Below are 25,225 nucleotides of genomic sequence, written 5' to 3'. Positions count from 1 at the left end.
TATGAGTAGTTAATAAGACCCCAATCCTGCAAAGACATAGGCAAGTGCAGTATTTTATTTCTGAGCGTTCCAAAACTCATAGAAAATTTCTGCTTAAATGTGTTCGCTGAAAATAGAGAAAAAAATGCCAGAAAACTAATTAAAGAAGATAGAATAATAAATACTGCTATGTTTATCACAGAATATCGTAAAGCAATAAAAGGATGAATTTCAGAATAAAAGAATGAATTTATTTTACTAGTTTCCTGGCTCCTAAACCTTTCCCAGTCTTAGAATTATTGAGAATACTGAAAATTCCTACTGGAAATTCTGGCTTTCTTTTTAACAGTAATATTTTCCTGTTGTATTCTTTCAATAACTTTATCCTAAATTAATATAGCCTAACATGATTAGGCTTTTGGACATTAACCCAGTGCTTAGCAAACTATTAAATTTCAAGCCCTGTACGTAGTAGTTTTGCATGCTGGATTATAAACTAGTCTGTAGTCTTGTCTGTTGCACCCTGCTCTGCTTCATAATTAGTTGCTTGGTGAGGGAGGGGGGGACTGGGGGAGGAGGGGATAACAGAAACAAAAAGCACAACAAACCGAACAAAACCAAAGTATTCTCAACTGATGATGTTAACATTGCTCTCTGTAAACCTGTAGCGTGATTGATCTGTGGCAATGGCATTGGCATTGTGTACTGGAAGAGAAGGTGAAACAGTAACCGGTGCTTTCTATTCTAGTTAGAGGTTTGTGTTAAGCATGCTTCAAGAAAGCACAGCTAGAATTGTAGCTTTCTGCAGTTTGGAGCTGGCAAAGAGCATGCAACAGGGGATGCTGTTCACTATATTTTGCCAGCTTTTCCCATTCGTGCATTTTATTTTCAATTTAAGAGAATATTTTCTTTTTTTTTCCTTGCAAAAAATTGCCATCAATGAAAGTTAGAACAAGCATCCCCTTTGAGCATCTCTCTTTCCTTTTATTATTTCTTACTTTATTAATTAAAAGGTGTTTTTAGGCTGCCTGGCTAGTAAGTCAAAGAACTCATCTAAGGCATCTAAACTCATCTAAACTATTTTATGAATATTTGGGTAACCTTTTAAAACTTTTTTTTACATATGCCTTTTTGCCTCTAGAAAGGGACCTTGCATTTTCATGATTAGTGTTTGAGCAGCTCAGTTCCTTTTCTTTTGTATCATTTAAAGTAATAATGTTTTCTTTAAGGCTGCATTATGTTACAGGCACCAGATGTAAAAATAAAAAAAAAAAAGAAATAGAAACTTGACCATTCCTGAAGAGAGATTGTAATGAAACAGGCAGAGGTTAGATTAGTTCCATAGTTCTAGCATTGTCTGAAGTAAATTAAATTCCACACAGCTTTTTGTTCTTAGTAATAGCAGTTTGTACCACTAACTGTACAAATACAGAGCAATACAAGGTTGTTGCATTATGCTTAAATTTAATACTTGTGATCTGAGTTCCAAACTGCTAGTGGGCCTAGCTTATGTACATCATACAGTGCTAACATACAGATCTGAATGTATAATGCGTTCCTTACTTGATTGTTGTTGAAGGTCATTACAGAAGGTGTGTTATTTTAAGTGATTTGTCTGATTGCGTACCCCGCTATGGAGATTGTGGCTGTCTAAATCCAACATGTAAAGTGTTCATCACTGTAATACGTAATTACTGTTCTATGCATGGTATATAGAACATGCTGATTACATCAGATTAACTTTCAAGTCTTTTTGATCTTGCCTTGTACCAGGTGGTGCTGTGTCAGTAGGACTTCTAATTTTAGGGGTACTGACCAGTTCATTCTGCTGCTAATAGCAGGTGAGCCCAAACAGGGTGAGAAAGAGGAGGAATGGTCATGAAACACCTGTACTGTGTATTGGGATGCTTCCTCTGATTTTGTCAGTATAATTGGTATTTTTTCCTTTATGGTGCTTTCTGCTTTTGAAATGTACTTTACAAGGAAGAGGAAAAAGAACAAAAAACATGTTAAAAGAATATTTTTTTCTGTAAGTGCAAGATCAGAAAAATAACATTGGGCATGAATTTCTTTAAAATACAGGAAAAAAAAAAAGACTTTTTTGGTGCACTGGTGATCTGTGTTATGGAACCGAATAGGGAGTTACCTAAAAATCATCATGACCTGTAACATAGTGCAGCTTTAATACAGTGGCTTATCCTTAACTTAAGTTCAGACTTCATTTCATGCTTCCCAGCCTTCTGTCAAAGTACTGTACTATAACTGCAACTGTACAAGCCCTGAAGTTAATGGCAAGACTTTTGGAATACTGTATCTGATCTCTGCCTTACAGCACAAGCAGCGCTGCCCTGTGCTGGAGGACCAGTTGGTGGATCTTGTGGTGTATGCCATGGAACGGTCTGAGACTGAAGAGAAGTTTGACGATGGTGGAACCAGTCAGCTTCTGTGGCAGCATCTCTCCAGCCAGCTCATTTTCTTTGTGCTCTTTCAGTTTGCAAGTTTTCCTCATATGGTCCTGTCACTCCATCAAAAGGTAAATTGTTTGTATCACTCCCACTTGGTAAGAGAGACTTCATAAAAATTAAAAAGTAATCCTCACCCCTCCCAAGAAGTACATTATGGGTAACAATCAGTTATTTTTATTATTGTGCCCTGTAGAAGCAAGTCAAATTCTCAAGTTACATTGTTGTTAGGTAGGTCTGTTTTCAGTTTGTTCAGTTACAGGGTATTGTATTATATTTCAACTCAAAAAGTGTTAGTAGCGAAATTCGGGAGATAAACTGGCATAATTTAGAAGGTCTGAGTACTGTACTGCTGCATCCAATATACAGTGAAGCTTCAAGCAGAGCAAACAACCTGTGCAGTGCGTGAGCTAAAGAAACATGCCTTGTAAATGAAAGCAAGAATTTATGGTTTGTTCGTTTAACCAGTCTAATCAGAGTGATTTAATCAAAGATCATTTGTCCAATTACAGTGACATTAGCAATGACAGTCTACAGTTATTGTTACTTCCTAATGGTAATACTGTTAAAAGTGATACACTTCCTGGTATTTACCATCTCCTTTCTGAATCCTAAAGGTGGTGTTGCCAGTGTTCCATTAAAAAGGATAGGAAGGGTTACAGTAAGCCAGCAACATCCTGAGCTCTCAGCTGAGAGAAGTATGGTGTTCATGATAGGAAAAGGGTGTTCTCACTATAGGATCAGCTTGTGGCTATTTAGATAAAATTTCTAGCATGCTACACCTTGCTCCATCTTTGTTTGTCCATGGTTCCATGTATGTCCAAATTTACTATATGTAGTGTGTTTTACATGTGGAGGATACTTTTCTCCCTGCCCTTTTTGGTAGCCCTAAAATTCAGTTGTTTTCCTATAATGACTGTGGAGGATACTTTTCTCCCTGCCCTTTTTGGTAGCCCTAAAATTCAGTTGTTTTCCTATAATGACTGTCAATGAACCTTTGGTAAAGCAAGTCAATGCTATTAAAACAATAGGTGCTATGCCACAAAACTGTACAGATCTAAGCTGAAAATCAAGCTTGGTAAGAATAAAGGTTGAGTAGAGTATTTGTTATGAGAGAATTGCTGTATCAGACAAACTAAACAAATTAAAAAAGATACTCGAGCAGGCCCAGAGAGTCCAGATGAAGCAAGTCCAAGTAATCTGGGTTCAGAAACTTTCTAGATAGTTAGTGTAAAACCTATGGCCTGCCGCAGTATTCCTTTTGGCTACAAGGCTACAAAGTGACAGCTTAAGGCCAACGTTTAAGAGTTGCTGATTTTTCAAAACAATGACCCTGGAGAGCTAAATACATTTTAAACCCTACAGTTAACCTTTGTGGCCCTGACAGTCTGTTTCTCTGTTATGACTAATGCATCCATTTGCCATCTTTCTGAAAACACGACGTGTATTTCTATGATTCTATAATTTCTGTCCATGGCCTGCTATAAAATGCCCAATAATCTCTGAAAATTAAAACTATTACAGCCTGTTTTTCTACTTTCATGGGAATCATTGCAGTGTTTTTTCTTCTGCATTCAGTATTTGTCTGTTATTGAGTGTTTTTGACAGTTGGCAGGCCGTGGTCTCATTAAAGGAAGAGACCATCTGATGTGGGTGCTACTGCAGTTCATTTCTGGCAGCATCCAGAAGAATGCTCTGGCTGACTTCCTCCCCGTTATGAAGCTTTTTGACCTCCTTTATCCTGAGAAAGAAGTAAGTCTTGTCTATGAAATCGTTTGATTTTTCCAATTATTATTCAACATGACAGCTTCATACATAGGTATTACTATTGTTGTTGAGTTAGTGTTGCAGCAGTGTGCTGCATAGTTATAGAACTTTTGTAGTCAAATGAAAAAATTCAGTGTTTCCTAGCTATGTTTTTTCAATAGCCACACTTGGTCAGTGTTTTTGTAGTCAAAAAGAAAAAAAACACGACCAAAAAAACCCTTCTCCTAACTCATGTTTTGCCTGAAGTAGATCTGACTAAGGTTTTGAGGAGGGGATTTTTAGCACGCTCAGGATACTATTAAGGAATAATGTTATGGAATTTCATTGCTATGTCTGTCCTATGACAGAATAATACATTATCAGACCATTCCAGGAGCAAGAAAATGAACACGACACTTTAAATTCATTTTGTATTAATGGTTCCTTCTGTGGTCGTAAATCAAACTCTAGTCATGCTTGGTACATTCCTTTAGAATGAAGGTTCTTAAGAACAGGGGAGTTAGAGGAAGTTTTTAAACTTCCACCATGACAGCATTGTTGTCAAAACATCCTCATTTTTTGCTCTTACAGTGCCTTCTGTTTGAGGTCAGTAGGTACACTAGCACAAACGTGTGGTGTACCAAACTGATAAGGGTTAAGTGTAGCATTTTTTCTCCTCCTAGGTTGGTTTTGACTGGCAGAAGTTCTGTAGTACAATTTGTTGCGTGACCTCACAGTGACTTTTGTCAGCACAAACTATGGGAAGAGTGACAGGACTGGTTACTTTAATGTAGTGATGGGCTTTGAGCTATGTTTGTTTCAAGTGTTTGTGGGCTTAGAGCATTTCTGAACATTTTCTAGATGTTGTCAAAGGCTGTTGCTCTTCAGAGGACCTGTCTTACTCTGCTCTTGATTATGCATTGCTGCCATCTCACTTGTGGTGCTGAGGCATTAGATAATTTGCTATATTTCAGAACAATTACTGAGGTCTAGTTGTGTTCCAGAGCTCTCGAATTAAAGTGATTGACAAGGAATAGAATCTGTCCTCTAAATATGTTGCTTGTGGTGTTGCAAGTCAAGAAGAAAAACTTAACCTTGTGACTACCGGCTATCTAAGCTGGTTTTCTGTACGTTAATACACGCAACATGTTACACTCACGTGTTCTTTCTTTAGTGTATTCCTGTACCTGACATTAACAAACCCCAGTCAACTCATGCTTTTGCAATGACCTGCATATGGATTCATCTGAATCGGAAGGCCCACAGTGACAACTCCAAGTTACAGATTCCCATTCCTCATTCTCTTAAACTTCACCATGAGTGAGTTTTGTTTGTTTGGAGTGTGTGAGTTTGTTGTTTGTTTTTTTTTATGTTTTGATTTGTTTCTAGAGATAATGAAATAGGACCCTTCAGGTCTGTATTCAAAATGTATTCTGTGATGGAATGCTGATGGGATAAGGGTTATCAAAGGATAAAAGCACTAAAATCTCGAAGTCAAAACACCTCATAAAAAGTGCACTGCTGTTATAGCTTAAAGGAAATTGTTTTAAGTCTAAGAGTGATTAATCTTTTCTACTGGTAGAGAACCGGAAAGCAAATTGACTACCTTGTTTTATTATGCTGTGGCTTGGAAAGTGTGTATAAGAGGTATACTGGGCTAAGTTTTGTCTGGAAAAGTGTTTTTTAAAGTGTATTTTTCTCCTAAGGTGACAGAAGAAAATATATTTTGAACTGTTTTTACTAAACAGTGAAACTAACTATGGCATAAGACCTAGTTATTTGATGTGATGCAATTGATAAATATTTTCTTTTTTCGCACTATTTATAATCGATTTTTAATCTGTGGATATTGTGGTTCTAATGTTGGAATGCATGTGTATTTTTCTTCTTGCTTCTTCCTACTTAATATATAATCTGTCTTTGGCATGCAGGTTTTTGCAACAGAGTTTAAGAAATAAGAGTTTACAGATGAACGACTACAAGATTGCCTTGTTGTGTAATGCTTATTCAACCAATTCAGAGTGTTTCACTTTACCAATGGGTGTCCTGGTAGAGACTATTTATGGCAATGGCAACATGAGGATATCTCTTCCAGGGACTAATTGCATGGCATCAGGGTCTATTACCCCATTACCAATGAACCTCTTGGACTCACTCACGGTTCATGCAAAAATGAGGTACAGTATCCAATGAGCCTTTTTTTAACCTGTTAATGCTTATGTAATTATCATCAGGACAACTTTTCTCTGTCTGAAAATGTCATGTTTAGATTTGTGGACTTACATAATAAACTTCTTAACTTTCAAGTACTTGTTTTTGATCAAAAAATATTTTCTTTCTTTCTTCAGCTTGATTCATAGCATAGCTACAAGGGTAATTAAGTTGGCTCATGCAAAATCTAGTGTGGCCTTGGCTCCTGCTCTCGTGGAAACCTATAGTCGCTTGTTGGTTTACATGGAAATCGAGTCCTTGGGCATCAAAGGCTTTATCAGTAAGAAAGCTTTTCTTCCCCCCTCCCACTTTCCTTTAGTTCAGTAGCATTTTCTTTCAGTAGGAACTGGAGGCCGTATCAGAATCTAATGATGCAACATCATGAATACATGTGTAAATTGCCTTAATATTAAAAAACAAAAAAAACAATAGTTACCCTACTGCTGCAGTAAATTTCAGATGAGAGTGCTGCAGTCCCTTTATATCATCACTTGTACTGTCAGGACCTTCCTACTCAATCTGTCTTGTATAAAGAAGAATAAAAATAAAAAGACAAAAAATGCTTAATAGAAAACCTTAAGTAAAGGTACTAAATTGGTCAGAAATTATATTTAATTTCACTTCATGAAATAATTCAGATGTCTGCTGTATATGTTCAGCCATGAGATTATTGAGCTCTACACGTTTACAGCCTCTTAAAGCAGTGCTTGCACATCTGCTGTTTGGAGATTCAAAAAAAATCTGACTTGCAAATAAATATAATGATCTATCCACGGTATACTCTGTAGTTGTTTTTTTGAAGTGTAATTACTTGGAAAACTAAACTTTACAAACTCTTTTTCATAAGGTCAGCTCCTGCCAACAGTGTTCAAATCTCACGCATGGGGAATTTTGCACACTCTGCTAGAAATGTTTAGCTATCGCATGCATCACATCCAGCCTCATTACAGAGTCCAGCTGCTCAGCCATCTTCATTCCCTGGCTGCTGTGCCGCAGACTAATCAGAACCAGCTTCATCTGTGGTGAGTGATGGATACTATATTTAATCGTTATCTCAGATTGCTTCTTCAACCTGTGTTGAAAGTTGTTTAAGAACTGTGTTTGAAATTGGATGCAAGTACTTTCCAGTCTCAGTTCTGTGAACGTGGTGTTTTGTGGAACCTCAGCAGGTTGTGTTTCGGAGATATAGTTAGATGTTAGCAGTACTACTCTGCAGAGTTGCACGAGGCAGCCTCTCTTGCACAGACATGATAGCAGTGTCACAGGTGTGACAGGTTCTTTTCACACAGTAACGTGCACCAGCACCACCATATCAGGAAGTATCAGAAAACTGTTGAGTTTCTTGCACTGGAGGAAAAGGGCAATGCCTGCTTCTTGCAGTCACAGTGATTAGTTTGTCTGCCCGAGGGGACTGTGCTTGCTTGCTCCTGTAGAAGATGTGTAATTCCATTACAAGAATTAAATTTGTTCCACTTAATTCTTTAGTATAGTTTATTTTCAGTCAGATCAAAGAAATAATCTCATTCATTCTGAATATGTAAAGGAGTTAGCACAAAGCTGTGGTGGTTTTATGTGAATCTGAATGGATCAAAAAATGGTACGTCTTACATCAGTGTAAGCCACACAGTAAAACAAAGGCTAATCTGCATACAGGAAAGATGGAATTAGTAGCTGAAGTTGTAGAGTTGATACACAGTTAATTCTAGGGAAAAGCTTTGAGTTTAACTTACTGTTAAAGTGACATTTTTATTTTTGTATTTCTTAAAGGTTAAGCTGCAGACTGAGATACAGTTTGTATGCAGAATGTGGGGTTTGTTTGTTTGTTTTTAAGTCCATTTATTGTTACAGAAGGATACTTCTTGGGGGGAGGCCTGTGAGGAAGAGAGAGCAACCTCATTGGTTCATATCAAGGAAGTCTAATTAAACTAATTTCTCAGTCCAAATTCAAACTGCTCAGTTGCTTATCCTTTAAAAAGAATGAAGAGAACAAGTGAAGATAAATTTCTCCTTCAGTCAAGATCTTTTTTTTTATTCACCTGGGTACTGTTTTGTCTTGTTAGTTGGGAAATATAAAACCTGATCATTAATCAGACTACCTAAGTATGCATAACATGTAACTAGATCGGAGTAAACTAATATATGGCTTTGGCATTTCAAAGACACAATGTTGTAAAAGTCTCTTAAACTACTTCAAACTATCTGGTGTGAAAAGGACTCCCCAATTAGAGTGCTGGAAGATAAAGTGCTTCTCATTAAAAGCAGTACTTCTTCATTCCTTTAATAAGGATGATTTACTGCTGTCTGCTTCAAGGTGATAGCTTTGCAGTTTTCCATGCCTTATTCATGCTTTTTTGCTCTGTTCTTGCGTATATATGTATTATTTTTCCATATATTTCATGTTTAGATGAAGAACTTCAAAAGGTAACAAAAGGGGGAACTCTAAATTGGAGAGACTCCTGAGCCTTTTTGATGGGCTTTGCATCTGGAATTTTCACTAAATCAAAGTTTGAGAGCTTTATTTGAAAAGAAAGTACTTAAATGGTTGATAGGTTTATTAAACAGCGTGGGAGTGTGGCGGAGAATTTTGTCAGAAAATTAAGAACGTTGCTTTCAAAACAAATGCTTCTGTATTATATGAAGCAGAAAGTGGTGGAAGAGTATTTATTTTTGGAATCTTAGAAGCAGTAGTATAAGCATTCTTTGTTAACTAGGCTGTTTTCTTCTTTCAGCGTTGAGAGTACTGCTCTAAGGTTGATCACAGCTTTGGGCAGCTCGGAAGTCCAACCACAGTTCACACGATTCCTCAGTGATCCCAAAACAGTTCTTTCGGCAGAATCAGAAGAACTCAACAGGGCTTTGATCTTAACTCTAGCAAGGGCAACACATGTGACAGGTAATAGTGGTACTTTGAGATATAATCTAACTGAATGGTAAAGTCAAGCTTCTTCTCTAAATGCCATTTAACAGAATATCCCAGAAACGGCATGGTCAAAAACATACCCCCCCTTTTTTTTTAAAAAAAAAAAAAGGCAAATTTTTTATTTCCAAATACTGAGATTGTTTTTAGGGAAGAGGCTGCTATTTATAACAGAAATCAGATGTTAAGAGCTGTTTTTTATGCAGAGATATAGTGTGACCAGCTTCTTCTCTCTGTCTTGTTTTCAATTTCATCATTAAATGTTTGGATTGATTAAATATGTGCCATTTAAGGAAAAAAAAACAATCACGGATTGTTGAGGACAAGTATGTTGCTCATGCAGAAGCCACCAACTATATAGCTTACCTTTAAGACAAAGTAATGCGTGTTTTGGATTCCCTTTCTTGGGGAAGGGAAGGGGCAGAAGCTTTTCACCTGTATTTTAATGTGTTAACAATTTGCAGTGACAGTGGTCAGGTTTTTGATAGCTTGGAGAGGGATATTTTCTCTAGCTCCTTTGTTTAAATGGAAAAAGTACAGTTTTAGTCTGGAGACTGGAGAACTAAAACAACTGATTTCACAAAAACTGGTGGAGGAAATATGAAAGGGAAAGGGTTTTGTTTTTTTTAACTTTCGTTCAATCTTTAATGTTTAGTCAACATTGGGGCTGGAGGAAGATGAGTTTTGTGTTTTGTTTCTACAGCTTAATTGAGAAAGGTACTGCTGAAGAATCTTTAAAGCAATACAAAAGTGCCGTCTACCAATTTTTCCATCGTTAATTTACTCAGGATTTTTTAAAATTAATTCTAATGAGTTAACTAGCAAAAGCATGTCTTGCTGTCATTACAGGAAATTAAATATAAAATCTTAAAATTATTTGCTTTATTTCTAGCTCAAAGCTAAAAATAATTTCATTACTTTTAATAGCATAAAATAGCTTGTTCTACAAAATATATAAGATTCAAAAGAAGGGGGTGGGAGAAGTTTATCAAAAGGGGAACCATGTTGAACGAGCAGAGGCTTAATGCCTTTTACTACAGAAGAAATACGTGTAAGAAATAATAGTGGTTTTTTTGTGTGTGTGAAATGCTAATGTCATCAATCCATTTTCTAGACTTTTTCACAGGCTCTGATTCAATTCAGGGAACTTGGTGCAAGGATATATTGCAGACTATCATGAGTTTTACTCCACATAACTGGGCATCACATACACTAAGCTGTTTTCCAGCTCCACTGCAGGTAATAGTTTCGAACTGATGATTTTATAACTAGAAATACAGAAAACTTATTCTCTTTGCCATTTGCTTGTTCATGAGATTCTTCTCCCATCCATACGATCTTTATCTCAAGTCACTAAAAACCAGTATGATTGTAACACTGATCTTCAGAAATGCATTAGCTTTTCCTGGAATGCTCTTAGGCCAAGTTTGGCGAGCTGGTAGTACCAGTGCAAGGTAAATCATATCTTTCAAAACAAAAAAAAGTAATAATGGAGAAGCTTCTTCTCTTGTGGCAATTTGTAATGTGACTTTGTTATAGACAAAACAGTCACTGTGGTGTCACAGTGAGGCAACAACCCTGTCTAGTAGGTTTTTATTGTACAAGGAAGTAGAAACTTAAAACCTGCTAAATCAGGCTAAAGTTGACCTGTTGCAATGTTTTGTTTTAGGCTCTCAGTCACACCAAAACCTACTTTTATTTCAGGTGTTCTTCAAACAGAATAATGTACCTCAGGAAAGCCGTTTTAACTTGAAGAAGAATGTGGAAGAAGAATATCGAAAGTGGAAGTCCATGACCAATGAGAACGGTATAATCACTCACTTTTCCGTGCAAGGTTCACCCCCACTTTTCCTTTGTCTTCTGTGGAAGATGCTGTTAGAGACAGATCACATTAATCAAATTGGCTACAGGTGAGCTTAAAAGCTGTGCAATTTCAAAATTACTACAACAATGCTTTCTGTTCTGAGGACATAGGCCCTGTGCATTAGAGCTTGATTTTTACTTTTCTATTAATTTGAAGCATGGGGGAAAATAGGAGTGGAGCCTAGGTGTTGGTATATAGTAATAATTTTGCGTTGTTTAAGGTTGATTACACCTCCTAGCTGATTTTTTTTTTTCTTTTGGTGTTGCACACAGTAGTCTGTATATTCTTCCTGGTGAGAGAGGTGTAGACAAGGAAGTGAGGTGTTTGAATTCAGCAATTTACTTAGCCTTTATACACTAAGAGAAGATATATATATATATATATATATATATATATATATATAATGTTGTATTGAAATTATATAAGTAGTCCTACATTTTTTGACTTGTTCTCTGTAATAATAGCGTCAGCTCTGGTCATGAGAAGTAAGATTATTCTTTTTCAGTCCTCATTAGGTCTGTTGAAACAATGAATATTTATAATAGCACGTGTTACTCTTCCTTGCAATCAGGAAATAACTATTTTAATGTTAAGGTTATACTAAAAACACACAGTACAGGAAAATAAAACCGTGTTGCAGAAGATCATGCTAAGAGTTGTGTAACTTCATAGGTTATGCGCGTAAAAATGCGTAATTAAAGCATGTATTCTGAGCAGAATGCTACGGGTAAGAATTGGTGAACTTGAGTCATTTCTTCTTATTAGTGTCCAGACTTTGGAATTCCCTTGCTCAGCGGATGGGGATTGTTTTGGTTTTGTTTTGTTTTGTTTTCATTTAATAAGGTAAGGTTTTTTTAAGCAAACATTTGTATAAAATTCACTTGTTCTTATAAAATGGATTGCTTAAAAATGTATTAGGAATACTAACATCGATTGGTTGCTTTTATAATCTGTGCAAGTATCCTTGTAAGAGAGACTTTTCTTCTTCCACAACAGAGTATTAGAAAGAATTGGGGCCAGAGCTCTAGTGGCACATGTCAGGACATTTGCAGATTTCTTGGTGTATGAATTCTCTACCTCAGCAGGAGGCCAGCAGCTTAATAAATGCATTGAGATTCTGAATGATATGGTATGGAAATACAACATTGTAACACTGGATAGGCTGATATTGTGTTTGGTAAGTATTGCCTTAAAAGAAAGGATGTGAGAGGTTTCACAGAACTTGGTCCTTGCATTCTTTGTCACTTTTATGGGAGCAATCTTTTTAAAAAATGCATTGGTTTTATGTATTGACTATTTGCTAACCCCAAAATCAAGTAAAACAGTAGATTAGTTCTGTAAGCAACATAGAACTCAGTCATACAGTTCTCTGAATCTTCAGAGAAAGCTTTTCTTGGTTATTTAAAGGCAACCATTGAGTTGGTATTACTGTATGTTATTGCTATTATGCTATGGTGTGGAAACAAACGCGAAGTCTTGTAACCATTAGAGTTTTCTATTTTTGCTTGGAACTCAGCCTTTTTCATGCAGAAAAATAGGGGAGAAATGGCATTCTCTGACTTTCCAGGTTATTCTGCAAAATAAAGAAAAGCAGAATTTACCCAGAGGAAATTAAATTGGGTTTTAAAACTCTAGTCCAAACATGTCTGTGGCCAGAAGCTTGAAGAAATTTTAGATTCACTGTCATTAATTGGATATTTTCAAGAAGAGAAATGAGAGCCAAAAGAACTAGAATTCTTGGTAACATACTTCCACTGGAAATTTTTTGAGACTTTTTGCCTGTTGGATAGAAAATGTGATGCTTAGTTTTCACAGGAGATGACAGAGCATACCTCTGTTGTGTGTCTTCACTCCAGTGTTACAGTTGATAAATTACATGTTCAGTGTGAATTTGCATGCAGATCTATCTAATGTGCTAAATGTAGGCTAGCCAATGTTTAAAGGTTCTAAAGCAGACAGTAATATCAACTCTAATTCCATGTTTTCTGATCTTTTTTGTTTAAAGGCTATGCGTAGTCATGAAGGAAATGAAGCTCAAGTCTGTTACTTCATAATTCAGTTACTCTTACTCAAGCCTAATGATTTCAGAAACAGAGTGAGTGATTTTGTGAAGGAGAATTCTCCAGAGCACTGGCTGCAGAATGACTGGCATACTAAGCATATGAGTTATCACAAGGTATCAAAGCTAATAAAATCCTTTTATTGTAATACTATGCTATGGAGTTCAGATCAGCTAAAAAGTCTTTTGTCCTGTAAATTACAGGACAGTTCTGTAGATTCTTGGAGTTAGTTTATAAGTAGTAATTTATTTGGACTAGTATGAAAAAAACAACACTATGTTTATGTAATAATGTTAAAATTATAATGCAATCGTATCTAAAGATGGAAGCATCTGAAGGGTTGGTTAGAAATTTTTAAAACTAAACCCAATCATTTTAAAAATTATTTTAAAAATTAAAAATAATTAAAATTTTAATTATTTTAAAAATAATTAAAAATTTACTCATTTAGAATAGAGGTCCTGTGCATCAGGGAAAAGGTATCTGTTCTCTGGTTCCTCATCATCGGGTTCCCCATCCCTGTAGTGATGGCACAGGGCCTGGTTGCGTTGTCTTCACTCCACTCCACCTTCCCTCCTATATCTCTTAGTCTGCGCACCAAGCTCCCCTGGTGTTACGAATGCCTAAGGTTGCAGTTTCCCAGGGAGTAATTACATGCATGTTATTTCTAGTGTTCTGACTTAGTACATAATGCAGAAACTTCTAGTAGTGCTGATTCCCCTAGATTTTCTCTTAAACCACTTGACAAGGAAAACACAGTCGCTGCCTGCTTTCAGCTTTGCATTGGTTTTCTTAATGCTCCTTTATGCCCCTTCAAGTGGTGATGAAACTGTGTATATTTTTTTTTCCTGAAGAAGTTGTATGTAGGAGTCATAACCACTATTTAATTTCACTCAGAGATAAATTTTCTTCAGTAAGATTTACACTGGTAACCTCTCATTGCATTCATGTATGATAATAAGGGTTATGAAGTGTCCTTTGAAAGCAGTGTCGATTCTGAATATTTAATGCAGTGCTTTTAAAGAAAGAGCTTTTAATTTTGTTGGATTTCTTCCCTCCAGAAATACCCTGAAAAGCTGTATTTTGAAGGCTTGGCAGAGCAAGTCAATCCCCCAGTACAAATCCAGCCACAGTACCTACCAATTTATTTTGGAAACGTATGTCTGCGCTTTCTGCCAGTGTTTGACATTGTAATCCATAGATTTCTGGAACTGCTTCCAGTGTCTAAGTCACTAGAAACTTTATTGGATCATCTGGGAGGTTTATACAAATTTCATGGTAAGTTATCTGGGAATGCAGACTTTTTATTCCTATTGTGACAATTCTGTTCTTTCTCCTTCATCGCCTTCATTCGTAATTTTAATCTGCTAGCACAGTGATGTTTAATCCTTTCCTATTCTTTGAGCCCTATGCGCATTTCCACAAAGAAGTGCATTCCCTGGTTAGTGTATTTCAGCCTACAAATAGTGAACTTACTTTTATTCTGGTAGCTTTTGCTAGTTCATGCTTGCTTTACACCTTTCCCTTTCACTCCCTTCTAGTAGTGAGTACTTGGACTTGTGTCTTAACAATCTTTCCGTTACCAAGACTGAAACAGACAGGAAAAAAAAAAAAAAAAAAATTCCTCCATCCACCTTTGTTTAAGGTGAAATAATTTAACCTGTTTTTTAATACTTTTTATTGCACTTTTACAGTAAGTTTTGTATAGATGACATAGATATGTTATGGCCAGACATTTTACAATATTCTTTTACTGTGATTTCATACCTGGAGTCTTCCTATTTAATACCTTTTATATGAAGAGGTGATTAAGTGGATTAATGTCGGATAGGTTATTAAATGTTCATATGTTAATATTGACTTTCTTGCTTAACCTCTACCCATCTCCCCACACATCAAAGTATAAATGGAAGACAAAAGAGAATCAGTGTTGTTTAGTGAAGTAAAGCACATGAATCCATTCCAAATACACTGTTTTGAAATACCTGCAATTTAGTCTCAGGGAGCTCTTGATTTTAATTTCATGTTTGCAACCAGAAATGTAACAGTGATGCTAAAAAACATCCTGTTCACTTTGTTGTTTTCTTCTTGGCAGACCGTCCTGTGACTTACCTGTACAACACTCTTCATTATTACGAGAGGCATCTCAGAGAGCGCACAAACCTCAAGAGAAAGCTTGTTCATGCCATAATTGGCTCTCTCAAAGATAATCGCCCACTGGGCTGGTGTTTAAGTGATACTTATCTCAAATGTGCTATGAATGCCCGAGAAGATAATCCATGGATTCCTGATGACATTTACTATTGCAAACTCATTGGAAGACTAGTAGACAATATCCTTCTTAAACAGTGCATGAAATAAGCTGTGCCAGTGTCTCGTAGCTTCATTTCATCAAAATGTAAAGTTCAATTTCCATCCGTTCAGCCTAAATTCATATTAGGCTACTTCAGTATATTTCAACTGTATGCATTTGTTTCTAGAGGTGTGAAGAATGTCAAAGCAGTAAACCAGTTAAGCAGATAAAGAACTGACTGCAGATGATTTAATATGTACGTATATATACACGTATATACTAGGTCAGTGGTCTCTTTGGCCAGTACAGAGCAATACCTTCTAATTACAGGCATTGTTTAGAAGATGAAAACAAAGTTGTAATGTGTTTCTTCAGTATTTTTTTATTATTTTATGCAGGGACTGTGCTCTCCTGGTAAAAACAGCTTGAAAAATATGGTGAAAATGATATACAGTACAACTTTATAAAAACTTCACTATTTATTCCATTATTTCTAAATGCTTAATGCCTTCTAAATTGAATTCTAATTGCCTCATAAAATCAGCTTGACATAAAGCATGATTGTGTAAAGAACAATGTAGAACGTAAGATTAATTTTTTTCTAGTGCCTTTACCAGTATTACTAAGAAAATATGTTGTAAGCAGTGCCACATTTAGGCATGTATATAGCTGAATATATATAGGTGAAAGTCAGTATACGTGCTGTTAGCTACTGCTGACAATCTGGTTTTTAGGCGGGAATAACTAGAAATTATATCTTCAACACAAACCTAAATTTTCTTAATTGTTCCTTTTTACTTTTTTATGGTTATGATCGCAGTTAATTTAAATTCCTATGGAAATATCTGGTGAACCCATGCAGCTATGTTCTAGAGAACAGTGCTAGACACTTTCTCTTTCTGGGTTAGTTTTATGGAAGTTGGCCAGTTTTCTGGGTGTCGTGTCTCTTCCTTCGCTTATCTTCCCAAACCTGCCTTTCGTTTATGTGTAACTTGGAAAAAGTTTACTCGATCTATCTAAAGAAAGCTAAAAATACATAAAAACCCTGCTTTTATGCAAATGTCAACAGTGCGGTGGGAGATCTTTTCTGCATGTAGCTCAGATGAGCTAGTGTTCCTTGTGAAAGCAGAGTATTTTCAGACTAAGCAGGTGCTCACTTTGCATAAACTGTCACCCTGGAGTTCTGCTAGGAGATCATATACTGAAGCAAATTAATGGTTTCAGATTATGCAGAGTAGAAAATTCTTGTTATTTTCATCTTGTCATGGAAGCAGATGGTGAATGAGATGGTTGGTGTTGTTTTGTTCCACCTCTTAATCAGGGAAATTTATCCTCTGCATGACCATGTGTGTAGTGCATCTGTAACTATGTATTTGTGCAATCCTTCAATGACTTATATTGATGCTCTTGGCCAGATGTCTTATTTTTATGAACTGTGTTTTTTTATTAGTTCTCAGTAGCTTATCTTTCATTTCAACTCAACTATATATGTATATGTGTTATATTTTTAAATACCATGCTGCTTACACTAGTCGTTGTTGGGGAAGTTTTTTTTTCCTTAATCATTGTCACCTATGGCAGGGAAATCACCTGGTCCGTTTCCAAACTGTGACTGGAGATTCAATGAGTTTCCTAACCCAGCTGCCCACGCTCTTCATGTTACCTGTGTTGAGCTCATGGCCCTGGCAGTTCCAGGAAAGGATGTGGGCAATGCACTGCTAAATGTTGTGCTGAAGAGGTACGTTGCATCTCTGAAACTGTTTTCTGCAATTTTTTGAGATTGCTAAGGTAGTTTGCAATATTCATTTTCATTGAGTTTTATAATTTTTAAGTATAAATAATGACATTTTTAATTAGGTGTTTTTGGAGGACAAACAAAGCTATAGGGATCAAGCAGAAAAATGGTGTGTTGGATTCCTGTACTGTTGTGGATTGTGTGTACTTCAGGAACCATTGATTCAGCACAATGAAAAGATGGAGGGAAGACCTCACACTAGCTAAGGAATTATCCAGTGGGTTCAGTGGCACAGAGACTAGAAAAAGGCTGTTGTCCTTTAAGCTGGCATGGGAGGAAAAAAGTTGATATGCAGAGAAAGGGGCAGGAAGCCTTGGCAGGATTCCAGATCCTTGTGATGCCAGTGTAAAATCAGAGATACTTTAAAACGGAGTAGTGTACCAAGGCTGGCGTTCTGTAAGGATGCATTAAGCTTTACCCATAGTTCTCTTTCTCGATTCCTAGCTCAGTCACCGTGAAAAGAACTGAAGTGAAAGGAAGGACCTAGTATTCTTGCAGTGACTCAGATGTCATCTTTGATAAACACTGATAAACTGAAATGATTTTTTTTCAGCCTTGTTCAGCTTAGTAATGTATTATTGTTATCTTTGTGGCATGTGGAGGGAAGTAGTCAATAAAGGGACAAGTAGCCTTTAAGCACTCAAGTCTGTTTTGTAGCAATCACAGTGTGATTACAGTATTTGAAGAAAACATGATAGAAAAGCAAAATCATGTCTGAATAAAATTTTGCTGGTAACATCATAGTGGTATTTATATTGTCTGTTGACTCTCCTGCATAGCTGCATATGTTTGTATAGTTCTCTCAACTTGAGAAATGTTCTTTGTATAAGTACAGCTTGTTCTAGGTACGCGAAAAGCACAAGCTGCAATTGTGAATTTCTGAGACTGAGTTTTCTTTTTCTCTGTAGTCAGCCCCTCGTGCCGAGGGAGAATATCACAGCTTGGATGAATGCTATTGGACTAATTATCACAGCCTTACCAGTAAGTCGATACGTTGTACTTTGAAATAAAAAAAAAATATCTTTTTTCCATGTAAAGATTATCGTCTTCCTCGAGCATGTTGTAAAATGTTTTGTAGTTTGCAATGTGACAGCCAACATCTGTAGATTCCTCAGAGAGCCATTCTGAAGGCTACTTCCGTGTTAGAAAAACATCTTTTTCTGCTTATCCAGCATGGAAAAAGTGAACAGGCTTTCTGTTTTTCTATTTTGTTTTGAGTCTGGGAGAAAAAGAAGTGAATCACTCCTATTTAAAACATATTTAAATCCCACATCTGTAATATTAATTGTAGACTGGAGCTATGAAGATGAGAATCTTCATAAGACTTCTGATGCAAATCTAATGTTTTTATTAATGCTTACACTTGCACATCCTGTACCTCTTAAATCATGTAAATAAGATGTGCCTAAGACTGCAAAAGCAAGTATATGCAGTATTAGAGAACGTTTCAGTAGAAATGTTGATATCCTGAATATAATGACTTACGGTATCTGACCAGGAATGTGTGAATAATTTTAATCTTGCTAACATTTATATGTTGCTTATATGTGCAACAGTTATTTTCACAAGGGCTTCTGTCCAGCAAAATGTTTCCTTTCCGTGGAAGAAAGGCAACATTAATTTTGTCCTTATTTTTGTTATTTTTCATACATGTGTTTCTCCTGTGTCTTCTCCTTGCACCTTCATGTATATTCTCTGACATTTGTGCCCTTCTTTGTTTTCTTTTTTCCAAGTTGGATTTTTGGTCTGTTTGTTTGTGCCTATACTCAGAAAATTCTTGGTCTCTTTTCACTAAGGCTTTTCATCTCTGCCCTGTTTCTTTTGGAGCCCTTTACATTAGCTCTCTAAATAACGAAGTTCATGAAATACGTCTTGATAATGCCACACCCTTGAGTGTGCCACGCCCACTAACAATGATGTATTCTGTATAATGCTTCTTAATTTTTAGGTTTGTCAGACAGATTTATAAACTGCCATGTAGTTGAAAACATCTTAGAAATGTGATAGTGGTAGAGAAAAGATAAGGAGCGTTATCTTAGATGGTGTTCTTTTCAGGAGGAATTCAGACTTTTTGTTTTTCCAGGAGCCATACTGGATTGTTCTCCATGATCGCATTGTGAGTGTTATCAACAGTCCCAGCTTGACATCGGAGACAGAGTGGGTTGGTTACCCGTTCCAGCTGTTTGACTTCACAGCATGTCACCAATCTTATTCTGAGATGGGTTGTAGCTACACTTTGGCTTTGGCACATGCTGTCTGGCATCATTCTAGCATTGGACAGCTTTCTCTTATTCCTAAGTAAGTGCAGTGATACTTGATGATTTAATTTGTCTTTAGAACTCCATGCATATTGTAGGTAAAGAAGCTGTACTGGTAGTATTTATACAAGCAAGTATCTAGGGGGTAGCACCAAAACCCACCTGATAAATCACAAGGTTTATTCCAGCTCCTTATTCCCCAACACGACTCTTGTGTCTGTAAGTTTCAGAGCTCTCATATAGAGTGTGATTGCCTTTCATCTGCCTTTTTAAATTTTGATTAGCTTTTATGCTTTTGTTTGTTCCTTTCATGTTCAGCTTTTCTTAAAGGCATTGACTCTAGAGTAGTCTTAAAGCATCAACTGTAATTGGTAAGTGTGTCCTTTATTCTGGCAAGTGCCCTGTGGCTGCCAGTTGAGATGCTTTACTGACTGAAAGATGCAGTAGTGATCCACTTAGTCATTAAGGCAAGTAAAAAGTACCAGAAGTTGATTAGACTTTCCCCAGTGCTGTGTTAATGACAGAATTAACAGATGTCATTTACAAATACCAAGTTGTAACATACTGGACAGAAGTGAAGGTAGTATGATGTATTCCTGTCAGTCAGTCATGACTGTTGATTTAAAACTGTTGTTAAAACTTTAGAGCACAGCTTTTTCACTGTACGTGGCATTCTGCTAAGCTCAGGTGGGATTGTTTGTCTCCTTGAGACAAGGTTCTAGTCTTGTGATAATGTCTGGAAATGTTCTAGAGTTTCACTGAAATAGCTAGTATTTTCTGAAGTATGTTGTAATGTCTAAAATGAAGACTCAGATCTGCGAGAGAGAATCCTTTGTTTTGGTTAAAATTTGGGCCGGGGGGAGAAAAAGTGCAATTCAAATAGGATGTATCTTAAAATATTGCAGGTTCCTCACAGAAGTATTGATACCCATAGTGAAAACTGAGTTCCAGTTACTCTACGTTTACCACCTTGTCGGTCCTTTTCTACAACGGTTCCAGCAGGAGAGGACACGATGCATGATAGAGGTAAAGTGTAGCTCCTGGATTACTTTATGCGGTGTATGTTATTTTTGCTTGTCAGTTACATTAAAGAGTAGACTGTAACAGAGATCTTTCTTATAAACATTCAGAATTGAATTCTATACAAATAAAACAGGGTTTTTAAGGATCTGAATTGCTGGGTTGCTATTCAGCTACCTTGTTAACTGAAACCCTGTCCATTTGGTTCAGGATGAAACACCTAGCACTTCTTTTTAAAGACACGTTTGCTTTGGCTTTCAAATTGCGTGTGAAATGTGCATCAGACTTAATGTGTTTTTTAAAAGCTTCTATGCAGGTTAAAGAAGGTAAGTAAGAGCTATGTACTGTGAGAATGAGGGAGCACAAGCAGTTTCTTACACTGATATCAGTGGGGGGCTGGGGAGGGAAGAAAGGGAGAAAAGAGATGGAGTTGGCCAGTAGCCAGATGAGCTAAAAAACTGCAGGTAGCAGAGTCCTTTAGGGAAAAACGAGCTAAACATGGGAAATGTGTCTTTACGTATTTGTGCTGACAGCAAATCTCTGCTAAGCCTGTATGGCAAGTATGCATCTCATCTCTTTCTAGAGTTCGATCAACATAACACAAAGGTTTACCACCACTACTAATTATTTTTTATCCCAAATTACCCATGTCCATGCTGGGGATTTCAATTTAATCTTCTTATGTTCCCATTAGATCAGGTGATGCAATATTTTCCCTCATTTCTTTATAAACTGTTTAGTTTACATACATCATTTTGTGAACAAGTCACAAAATGTAGGAAGGCATAAACAGTGAGCTTTGTAACTGTTGTTCCCATGTTTTTGGATGTATTGTGAATACAGGATACTGTAAGGAGCTGTATTAGTTAAATAATCATCCTGTAGTGTTTCTGTATATTTCTTTACATATTTCCTTCAGTTTTCCTACTGAACTATGTCATTTTCTGATTCTTTTTAAGTGTGCTTTAGAAGCATGAAACAAAAATACATCATTTAAAGGTCGGACTAGGTGATCTTTGAGGTCTCTTCCAACCTAAATGATTCTGTGATCATTTGGGAATCCACTGATCTCTTTTTTTTTTTTTTAATTCTTTTCTCTTTTTTCTCATTTTCTTATAGCTACAATAAAAGTCAATCCAAATTACTATTTTTTTCATGAAACAGTGCTTAAGTACTGAAGGGCAATAGAAAATGCTGTTTAGGTGTGGAGCAGTATCTTTTTATAGGCTCCTGTATAATACTGTAAATAGCTAGTAAATACTGCTTTGACTGGTTTCTTCCTCCCTCAGGAAGGAAGGGTTTTTGTCTTTTTTTCTCTGCATTGAACCAAAATACAAGAAAAGATGGAAAAATGATAGCTTTTTAAGTTTCTTAACATTCCCAAACTACTACTTTTCCTATGCAAGGAACTGATTTCAGTGTCGGAATATCATGATGAGTTACTCCCTTCAGAGTAGGCAGCAGCTGTCGTGTGACTAAAATGACAAGTCACAAAGTTCAAATTTCACATTGCCGTTTTTAAATGGTCATAGTCTTACATAGGTTTGCACACAAAGCCTCCTTTATTAAGTATGCTGAATCATTCTAGTTGTAGAGAATTCATCTCTCTGTGGAGAATGCTTGAACCATTAAAATGCACTGTATGCATTTGCCGAAGACCTAGCTGTAGTCTAGGTACAAGCTAAAACAGTAATCTGTAGTCTCTTCTCTCTAGAAGACTCAAATCTTGTGTTAAACTTCTTATAGGTATTTATTAATGTCTACTTTCCCAAACATTCGCAAATTTTGTAGGCACTTATTCAAAGCATATTGCAGTCAGTGATGTTCAAGCATTAGTTATGTAATGTACCAAAATACCATCACTACACTCGCTGAAATTTAGCTTCGGAAAAAAGAATCGTTTAGTCAAGCATAATGGCATTGGTTAGACTTGCCCATTTGCCTCTGCAAGAAATAAACAGGAATTACAGGTACTTAAAAAGCAGAATATATATTTATTACACTGTTGAACTGTGTTTCTGCTCTAAAGCACTTCAAAACCTGTTTTGATTTTGGGTGTTTTTTGTGTCTGTGGAGACAGATTGGAGTGGCATTTTATGAAATGCTCCTGAATGCCGATCAGTACAGCTCGCACCTGAACTACATGGATCCTATCTGTGATTTCTTGTATCATATGAAGTATATGTTTACAGGTGACAGTGTGAAAGACCAAGTAAGTAAACAGTAGATACTGATACTTAATTATCTTTTTTTCCCTATGGCAAATTAATATTTTTAGGAGTGATTTTCAGATGTAGCATTAAAAAAATGCTGAATTGTTGACTGGTCTCTCTATATGCAAACTGAGGAGTTGGTATCCTTTTATACAGTTGAAACCTTTAGACACAGTAGGCTGAGTATCTCAGATTTCTGGATTTTCTGTGGTGTGAAAGAAGATTACAGCTTGAAATTTTTAAAGTACCATTATTAAGTAACCAGTAGAAAGAAAGCTGTATAAACTTTTGGTTGTTTGACAGCTTTTTCCTCATTTCAGTCCATAACTTTTAAGTTTTTCCTTAGTTTCTGATTCAGTTAATGTAACTTGACTTGTGACAAAAACAAGAATGTATCCATAGTTGGTGGAAAAGTAATTCAGCTAGTTTATTTTATAACAGCGTGAACTTCTTTAAAGCATAATTAGTGTGAATCATTTTGCAAAGCTTTGGTGTACAGCTATTACAAGAGGTCCATAAGTTAGCATGGTGAATAGAATGTTAACATAAATACCATGATTTACTGTATCTTTTTCCTTTTTTAGTTGTGCGTATGTAATGGTCAGGTACAGTGGTCAAAATACTTCTATTTTACCAAATGCATTTCTGTCTTTATTATTATTTATTATTATTATTATTTTATTTTACAGGTTGAGAAAATCATTTGTAATTTAAGACCAGCTTTGAAGCTTCGGTTACGTTTCATAACGCACATCAGCAAAATGGAGCCAGCAGCTGTTCCACAGCAACCTCTCAGTAATGGCTCACCAGCACCACAGCCTAGCCAAGTGCCTGTTAATGTTGCTTTGCCGGTTACACAGTGAAATGAAGTGTTAGGTCGGCCTTGGTGTGATGGTTTCCTTCTACTAGTCAAGGTGAAACATCATCTGATCTGAAATCTAGTATGCTGTGTAAAAGGAAAGAGAACCGCGTGCAAATTTCTGCTTCATTTTCTTTTGCATAATGAAGCTGTCCAATTGTGTGCACGCCAGTTTCCCTGCCTATTTATATCAGACACTAAATAAGGTATATGTTACCTTTCCTTGAAAGCACTCAGTAAACTTTCTCTGCATGCAAGTACGTGGATTTCTGAAGAGGTTACAGTATTCCTGCTCCCTATCCAGATCTGAGTCACCTGGACTTATCCTTCCTTCTGTCTATCAAATGAAAGGACATTCAACACATGTAGCCTGGTAGAAAAAAGGCCTTTATAAATTTGGCTTCTGCGTTATTAGAAGTTTGTATTCTTTTTGTCCAACAAAACTTAAATTCTTCTCATCTTTTGGGCAGACAAATTAAGTTATTATACAGAAAATCTCCTAGAAAAAAAGATTGCATCAGTTGCATTGGGTCAATTATTCTCAGTCTTTGGGAAGATGTTATGAGCTTTTGAAAATATCTGTAAATTTTATATGTACAGTTTACATTCAACAAATAAGCAGTGGGTTTGATCTAGCATCAGTTACTAGGCTAGATTACTACCCAGAGGCTGTCTCTAATGAATTTATTATGAAAGTCTGCATATTCAGTTAAAGCTATGCTGGTTGTTATTTTATCTTTCTTATTTGGGAAATGGTGTAATTTTTATCAGGTCAATCGTATGAATTTTATTAATATCGATATCTTATATTTTAGATTTGTATAATATTTGACTTTAAGTTTTTTCTGTGTACTGTGTTCTGAGGGTTTTGATAAGAGAATTGAAAGACTAAATGTTTTGTAAATACTTGTTTGACAAACTTTTTTTTAATTAAAAACAAAGCAACCAAAAAAAAGCAACCTTTTATCACTGTAGTAGTAGTGTTTATTTGTTTTCCATACATTTTATGTTAAAAATAAGGATACCATAGCAAGTATATTTCCATGGCCCAAGTTCTTTATCAGCTTCACAATAGCACCAATTTCTACCCATTTCAGAGTCAGATTTCTATCTTTGATCTATGCCTTTCTAAAAATGTGATAGTTATGAAAAGGAGTTGTTGGTTCTACGGGTGGAAGTATTTTGGTTGGTTGGTTATGAAGACTGTCAAAAAGGGACGGCAAACCTGCATTGCTGGAAACTGCCATCATCTAGATTGTACACTTGGATCCCAAATTCTGCCAAGTGTAATTTAAGTAAGAAAAAACTGTGAGTGCTTTTCAATTAATTTGTCTGATACAAAAACATGTTTGCTTATCGCATACTACGTGTTTGGTCTAAAACATGTTTTGTTCCATTCTAGAGTCAAGTTATTTTAGTGATTTTTGGCTTAGTTTAGATAAGGAGGTGAACACAACTGGTCTCCAAAACTCCAGTGGGGACAGTCCTATCCATAGAGCCATTCCCACAGGCATTCAGGGCAGGTCTGAGAGGCAAGATTCTGATGGT

General features: G+C 36.3%; 1 protein-coding gene across 2 annotated transcripts in view; it reads left to right on the top strand.

Annotated features, from left to right (window-relative positions):
• The window catches only part of MED23 (mediator complex subunit 23), a 37,400-nt gene extending 12,751 nt beyond the window's left edge, over positions 1-24,649 (top strand). The window contains exons 11-29 of one of the 2 annotated variants that reach the window (XM_035538513.2): positions 2,312-2,512; positions 4,050-4,193; positions 5,362-5,507; positions 6,119-6,364; positions 6,536-6,678; positions 7,246-7,420; positions 9,128-9,291; positions 10,430-10,554; positions 11,020-11,225; positions 12,176-12,356; positions 13,185-13,355; positions 14,301-14,517; positions 15,335-15,571; positions 17,105-17,270; positions 18,236-18,308; positions 19,411-19,625; positions 20,491-20,611; positions 22,686-22,817; positions 23,508-24,649. In XM_035538513.2, coding sequence (XP_035394406.1) covers positions 2,312-2,512; positions 4,050-4,193; positions 5,362-5,507; positions 6,119-6,364; positions 6,536-6,678; positions 7,246-7,420; positions 9,128-9,291; positions 10,430-10,554; positions 11,020-11,225; positions 12,176-12,356; positions 13,185-13,355; positions 14,301-14,517; positions 15,335-15,571; positions 17,105-17,270; positions 18,236-18,308; positions 19,411-19,625; positions 20,491-20,611; positions 22,686-22,817; positions 23,508-23,681 — 3,237 coding nt within the window. In that variant the 3' untranslated portion in view covers positions 23,682-24,649. The remainder of the gene's footprint in view (positions 1-2,311; positions 2,513-4,049; positions 4,194-5,361; positions 5,508-6,118; positions 6,365-6,535; positions 6,679-7,245; positions 7,421-9,127; positions 9,292-10,429; positions 10,555-11,019; positions 11,226-12,175; positions 12,357-13,184; positions 13,356-14,300; positions 14,518-15,334; positions 15,572-17,104; positions 17,271-18,235; positions 18,309-19,410; positions 19,626-20,490; positions 20,612-22,685; positions 22,818-23,507) is intronic. The other variant, XM_035538512.2, reaches the window with a different exon arrangement.
• Positions 24,650-25,225: the final 576 nt, after the last annotated feature.

Source organism: Cygnus atratus, chromosome 3 (assembly GCF_013377495.2).
Source record: "Cygnus atratus isolate AKBS03 ecotype Queensland, Australia chromosome 3, CAtr_DNAZoo_HiC_assembly, whole genome shotgun sequence".
NCBI classification, from domain to species: Eukaryota; Metazoa; Chordata; class Aves; order Anseriformes; family Anatidae; genus Cygnus; species Cygnus atratus.
This window is presented reverse-complemented; position numbering and strand designations above follow the sequence as displayed.